The 7,482-nt window shown below is 35.5% G+C and overlaps 1 protein-coding gene and 1 pseudogene across 1 annotated transcript; both read left to right on the forward strand.

Moving 5' to 3' along the window:
• Positions 1–2,105: 2,105 nt before the first annotated feature.
• On the forward strand, positions 2,106–3,101 carry LOC132042554 (dehydration-responsive element-binding protein 1E-like). The gene has a single exon (XM_059433077.1). It carries the CDS (start codon positions 2,257–2,259, stop codon positions 3,013–3,015), a length of 759 nt encoding a protein of 252 aa, XP_059289060.1. The 5' UTR covers positions 2,106–2,256; the 3' UTR covers positions 3,016–3,101.
• Positions 3,102–4,983: 1,882 nt separating this feature from the next.
• LOC132042553 (dehydration-responsive element-binding protein 1E-like) lies at positions 4,984–5,997 on the forward strand (annotated as a pseudogene).
• Positions 5,998–7,482: the final 1,485 nt, after the last annotated feature.

The raw sequence follows: 7,482 nt of genomic DNA on the forward strand, positions 1-7,482 counted from the left end.
TAAAGAATATCAAGATTTACAAAGATGGCATTGACTTTCCTATTTAGACTCCTGATCATAACGGGATCTTCACATGTAAATCTTCTTGGAAATCACTGAGATTGATTAGGGCTAATAATATGACTGCAGCTAATTGTTGGCATCCTAAGCTACCCTTCAAGGCTTCATTTTTTATGTCTAGGATGTTAGCAAATAAAATTCCTACGGATACTGCTCTACATAGATTCAATATTTGTGGTCCTTCCAGATGTTCTTTGTTGCAAAGCTCACAAGATTGAGAACACTAATCATCTTTTCAGAGATAGTGAGCTAGCCAAAGAAATATGGAAATATTTTGGTGCTACCTGTGGTATTATCTCTTCCGCTAGAGATATTAGGGTGACTGCTATGAACTGGTGGCTTCATAAGTCTAATAAAAAGTCCATGCTATGCTCCTCCAATGCCTTCCAACTATTATCTGTTGGGAAATATGGAAAGCAAGGTGTACTTACAGATATGAAGGCATCAAATACACTCAGAGAAGGGTCATTGATCAAATTACTTACCTTGCTAGATTGATCATTAATCTTCGATTTGCTTCTCTCGAAAATGAGGGCCCACGGCATAACCACGCCATATGATCGAAAATCTTAAGCCTAAAATCATTATTAAGCGCATAAAATGGATCAAACCCGACTGCTTTTCTTAAATTAAATACGGATGGATGCGGCAAAAGGCAAGCCAGCACTCGAAAAGGAGGAGGAATACTTAGAGATGAAAATGGAAATTTCTTGATGGCTTTCTCTGCCTACTATGGACAATGCAGCAACAATATTGCAGAGACAAAAGCTATCTTGATGGGGCTGAAGTGGTGCATCAACAAGGGTTATCAAACCATCAGCATCGAATCAGACTCTAAATTGATTATTGGCATGATCAATGGTGACATTCGCATTGCTTGGCAAGTCAAAGAACTCATTCAACAGATCAACATGATAAAAAATCAGGGCAATATTAGCTTCAAACATACGCTTTCGCGAAGCTAACACGATTCTTGCAGACTACTTAGCTAACCACGGAGAAGAGAACAAACAAGAACAATTCTTCACGGAGGATTTAACTCTCCCCACAAGAGCTAAATCCCTTTTGAAGAATGATTTTGAAGGACGACCCTCTTTCCGGCTCAAAGCTAAAACTAATCAATATGAAATTCCTCATGATTAGTATGGAGCTTATTTTTTGTATAGCTTACATAGCTAACTTCCCTTCCCAAGATTGTAAGGATAAACCTTCTTTACACTATAATTGTAAAGAGATCCCCCCTAACCTCAACTTAGCAGGCAAATATTTGTACAGGGATGAAATCTTCATCCTTCTTGTAACTCAAAAGAGGCTTGGTCACTGCACCACCTCTCTGTACAGTTTTTGATGGAATGAAAAGCTGGGGTCATGCCATAGCCCCCCCACCAACTGATGGTGGTTCTTTTGGCCAAAAAAATAAATAAAAAAAATTACCCTATTTTTTAGTAGTTAACTAAAATTAAAATAATTAATTTCGTGTAAACACTTAATGCGAATAAATATAAACCATGTACATGGTCCAATTTGAAATTTTCTTTAAATAAAACTAAACAATCATGTAGGTTTACTAATTTCACAATTGACCAAATCAGATTAAAGATAGTCAATCCTTAAAATTAAACAAATTGCCGTACCTGTATTGGAACGACATACGTCAAGAGTGTGCCACCCGTGGGTCTCGACAAATTTTCTCTCTCATTGACCCAAAGCTAGAAAGGACAAGAAAAAATAGTCCTCCATTTTTTAATCTTATCCTAAACTTTGCCAACTCACTACTTTAACCAATAAAATTTCCAGTTTATTCTTACTTCATTTTTCTATTCATACTAGTAAGCATATATTTATTTATTTTCATAATAGAAGCAGACCCCACGAAGAAGAAGAAGAAGAAGAAGAAAAACTGAATACCTACGCAATTCTTTAACCAAATGAACTGAATTTCCGTGTCCGCGTCAATATCGTAGCCACGTGCTCCTTTCTTCTTTACTTAATTCATAATCCATTTATATCCAAAATCTATAAAAGCCACTTTCAAACTTTCACCAAACTCTCAAAGCCTCAAATCACCAACAAATCAACAACAATAACATTCTCTTAGTCATAGCACTTTACTCACTACAAAGTTTGAATAGTATTGACTATTACAACAGTAGCAACTATTTCAAGAAAACAAGTAGTTTCTTCTACTATCCATAGATGAATTATAATAACACGATCTTGTGCATGTCAGATGCAAATTCAGCAAACCTGGAGAGAGATCACTTGCAGGAAACATCATCACCTTCAGCTCAAGATGAAGGAGTATTCCTACTAGCTTCGAGCAGACCGAAAAAACGTGCTGGAAGGAAGAAGTTCCAGGAAACTCGCCACCCCATTTATAGAGGAGTGAGGAGGAGGAATAATAACAAGTGGGTATGCGAGCTACGTGAGCCTAGTCGACAGAAAAGAATATGGCTAGGAACATACCCTACTCCAGAAATGGCGGCTCGAGCTCATGATGTTGCTGCATTAGCACTTAGAGGTAATCTAGCCACTCTGAACTTCGGTGACTCGCGTTGGAGGTTGCCAGTGCTAGAATCGAAGGACCCCAAAGACTTACGCCAGGCTGCTGTGAAAGCAGCCGAGGCGTTCCGTCAGGATCCTGAGTTAGTTGGAGTTGACTACATGAGTGAGGAAGTCACTTCCAGTACTGAAGAAGTAAAGTACCAAGAGATTGTTGTTGGTGGAGATAATGAGAGTGGCAGTGATTTTAGCTCGAAGGCATTACATATGGATATGGAGAACATCTTATGTTGTAATTGGGGAGAAAATAATGAGATGTCAGAGATGGAAGCATGGCGAGAAAAGATGTCAGAGGGGCTTTTATTTTCGCCAACTCCACGTTTAGGTAGTTATTTCAGTTGGGATGCCGTGGAAAGTGAAGTCGAAGTGTCATTGTGGAGTTATAGTATTTGATACTAATATAGGAATAATTGGATTTAGCTTCGCTAGCTAGTTAGTCACAAGCTAGGAGTAGCATTTTTTATTTTTATTTTTTAAAAGGACAAAAAGAAAGGGGAATAGTCAACAAGATTGATGTTATTATTTCCATATAGGTGTGAAAACATTATTTGCAATGCCAGTCAATAAAGACATGCCTCCTCGAATTCCTTTTGTTCTTTTCGACCCATCTCAAATTCATTTGTATTGTAACACATGCAGCCAGCATAATCCATCTCTAATGTAGATCCTAAATTGGACATATAGGTAATGCGCTGATGTCTAATGAATAGTCGGATGGTCACTAAATATAAGATATAAGAAATTGAGATTTTCCGATAATCGGAAATCCAAAGTTCCAAATTCAAAATAGAAAAAAATTTAAAAATTAATATTGAGATTCAAATCATGATCTGAAGATCTGAAAATCTAAAATAAAAATTCAAAATATTCCGATTTCAGATTTATCCAAACTATATAGACCCTTGTTAAAACTCGTGGTAGACATCATTCAACTATATACGACCTCTAAGCTCCAAAATATGTGTGGCTGAATTCAAAACTCTCCAATATTCCCATTTAGTATCCATGACATAAGATGCATTACGTAGGTAATGACTGATGTGTTGTCATATCTCTTTCGTTATTTTCTTTTTCTTATTCTTATATTTCTCGTTCAAGAAAAGTAAGAAGATTTCAAATTGTCTTTGTTCCAATTTACCTGATAATCAGGCTTAACTGCTCAAAAGAAAATATTTTGTTAGTAAACTAAAGTAAAAATAATTAGTTTCGTGTGCACCTAGTGTAGATAAATATTTATTCTTCGACGAAGTTTCTGTCCTATTGACCCAAACCTGGAAGGACAAGCAAAAAGAAAAAGTAACTCAATTTTTAAATAATATAATATCCTAAACTTTGCCAACTCACTCCTTCAACCAATGAATCTTCCAGTTTTTTCTTCTTCATTTTTCCATTCATTACTATTATATATAAGTGTTAATCCAAAAGAGTTGTCGTCCTCACGTACCATTTGACCCTATGAAATTGCTAAACGTGGATGCTACTTTGTCTTTTGTATTCTCATTTTTCCATCATTGATTTTCTTTACACAATTTACGTGGGCCTTTGTAAAAGGTGTAATTTTTTTGTGGATTTCTTCTTATCTCTTGCTCCATCTATTTCAATTTATATGGTATCATTTTCTTTTTAATCTACTAGAAAAAAAGTTATTTTTTTATAATTAGAAATAACTTAACTTGAAAAAATTTCTTTTGACCTAAATGAAATAATTTATAGACACACAAATGTCTAAGATTTATTTTAGATCACAAATTTCAAAAATCTTTCTTTATTTCTTAAACTTTGTGCCAAGTCAAACGGTGTCACATAAATTAGACAGGGGAAATATTAGAGAAACAAATATTTCAATAATCACTTTGAAGAAATTCAAACTACCTTGAATTTTGGTGATTATATGATGTCATATTTTATTCGTATTGAATAGTGAGATTCTCATGTAATTGATTTTTTTTCCTAGCTAATTTTTTTAAACCGTAAAAGAAGATTTTATGAACAATTTTATCCACAAAACTTATCAACAAGAAATGATTAATCTACCATTAGATTAAATTAATTATGCAGTAAAAAAATGTGACCCAAGTAACTATATTTTTTTTTAATTAAAATTATTATTTCTCTATCATAAGTTTGGGTCCGGGCTTAGCACGAGTCTCATGCAACTAGAAATATAATAAGCATGTATTTATTTAATCTAATTTAATAATAGAAGCAGACCCCACGAAGAAGAAGAAGAAGAAGAAAAACTGAACACCTACGCAATTCTTTAACCAAATGAACTGAATTTCCGTGTCCGCGTCAATCTCGTAGCCACGTGCTCCCTTCTTCTTTACTTAATTCATATATCCATTTATATCCAAATTCTATAAAAGCCACTTTCAAACTTTCACCAAACTCTCAAAGCCTCATACCACCAACAAATCAACAACAATAACATTCTCTTAGTCATAGCACTTTACTCACTACAAAGTTCGAATAGTATTGACTATTACAACAGTAGCAACTATTTCAAGAAAACAAGTAGTTTCTTCTACTATCCATAGATGAATTATAATAACGCGATCTTGTGCATGTCAGATGCCAATTCAGCAAACCTGGAGAGAGATCACTTGCAGGAAACATCATCACCTTCAGCTCAAGATGAAGGAGTATTCCTACTAGCTTCGAGCAGACCGAAAAAACGTGCTGGAAGGAAGAAGTTCCAGGAAACTCGCCACCCCATTTATAGGGGAGTGAGGAGGAGGAAAAATAACAAGTGGGTATGCGAGCTACGCGAACCTAGTCAACAGAAAAGAATATGGCTAGGAACTTACCCTACTCCCCGAAATGGCGGCTCGAGCTCACGATGTTGCTGCATTAGCACTTAGAGGTAATCTAGCCACTCTGAACTTCGTTGACTCTCGTTGGCGGTTGCCAATGCCAATATCAAAGGACCCTAAAGACTTACGCCAAGCTGCTGTGAAAGCGGCCGAAGCGTTCCGTCAAGATCCCGAGTTAGTTGGAGTCGACTACATGAATGAGGAAGTCAATTCCAGTACTGAAGAAGTAAAGTATCAAGAGATAGTTGTTGGCGGGGCCCATGGAAGTGGCTGTGATTTTAGCGTGGAGTCCTTACATATGGATATGGCGAACATTTTATGTTGCAATTGGGGTGACAATAACGAGATGTTGGAGATGGAAGGATGGCGAGAAAAGATGGCGGAAGGGCTTTTGTTTTCGCCAACTCCTCATTTAGGTAGTTGTTTCAATTGGGATGACATGGAAAGTGACATGGACGTCGAACTGTCTTTGTGGAGTTATAGTATTTGATAATAATATAGGTATAATTGGATTTCGCTTGACCACGCAGTTAGTTACAAGCTAGGAGTAGCATTTTTTTAATTTTTTTTTTAATAAACGGGGAATAGTCAACTAGATTGATGTTAGAGTGTTCACAATAAAAGAATCTGCTCATTGCAAATAGATTCATGTTATTATTTCCCTATAGGTGAGAAAACATTATTTGCAATGCCAGTCAATAAAGACATGCCTCCTCGAATTCCTTTTGTTCTTTTCGACACATCTCAAATTCATTTGTATTGTAAGACATGCAGCCAGCATAATCCATCTCTAATGTAGATCCCAGATTGGACATATAGTTAATGCGCTAATGTTTAATGGATAGCCGGATGGTGACTAAATATAAGATATAAGAAATTCAGATTTTCCGATAATCGAAAATTCAAAGTTCCAAATTCAGAATCGGAAAAATATAAAAATTAAAATTGAGATCCAAACCAACATAACAAACAACATACCCAAACCGTGATATGAAAATCTAAAATAAAAATTCAAAATATTCCGATCTCGGGTTTATCCAAACTATATAGACCCCTCGTTAAAACTCGTGGTAGACATCATTCAACTATTTACGACCTCTAAGCTCCAAAATATGTGTTGCTGAATTCAAAACTCTCCAATATTCGAGTCCGGAACCAAAATGCCCCAAAAAAAAACAGTTTCGACCAAAATACCCCAACAAAAAAAAAATGTTACGAAAATGCCTTTAGCGCAGTAAATTACTGCGCTAAAGAGTTAACGGACACGGCTCCGTTAACTGCTATAGCGCAGTAATTTACTGCGCTATAGTGCTTTGCTTTTTTTCTTTTTTCCTACTCTTTTGGTTAACCCTTCTTTCGTTACACTTTTTAACGTACTTTGACCATAGATTAATCATGCTTCGGACCCCGAAACTTCAATATTTTATATAGAACCCTACTTATTTTTGTGCGATTAATTAGGTAGGATCAACACATCAAGGATACACAAAAGTTCGGATGACCGTTTTAGAGGTTGAAAAGTGCTCGAACGCTATTTTCGTTCAAGGCTCGGTGACATTAGCTTGAAGTTCTTTACGAATACTTAAACTTGTTCATTAATAATTAATCAAAACTTAGTCAAAATGGCAGCGTTCATGCAAAAAAAAAAAATTAAATTAAATTGCATCATTCATAACCTTGAGTAGATGAAAATACTTAACACACTAATTCATTAATAAGAAACCCATGATATATTAAAAATACAATCACAACATTCTTGAAAAAAATCTTAACATACTAATTAATACCTAAGAGCATAACGATATATTAAACTTAAAACTAAAATCACAACATTCTTAATCATCATCGTAGTACAAGTCCTCAATATCGTCCTCGTAAAAAAATATTGGCGGTTTCTTAAGACATATCTTTTTTCGGTAGCAGATTAGTTCTCTACCGGTTGATGATGCTTGTTCTTCGGCCAACTTTAGCATGTAAAATCTACATCGTCTTGCCAAAGATTCTCGTTGTTTTCTTTTCTAATCCTTTGCATGGCAAGCTCGCAAGT

Source organism: Lycium ferocissimum, unplaced genomic scaffold (genome assembly GCF_029784015.1).
Source record: "Lycium ferocissimum isolate CSIRO_LF1 unplaced genomic scaffold, AGI_CSIRO_Lferr_CH_V1 ctg16121, whole genome shotgun sequence".
Lineage (NCBI taxonomy): Eukaryota > Viridiplantae > Streptophyta > Magnoliopsida > Solanales > Solanaceae > Lycium > Lycium ferocissimum.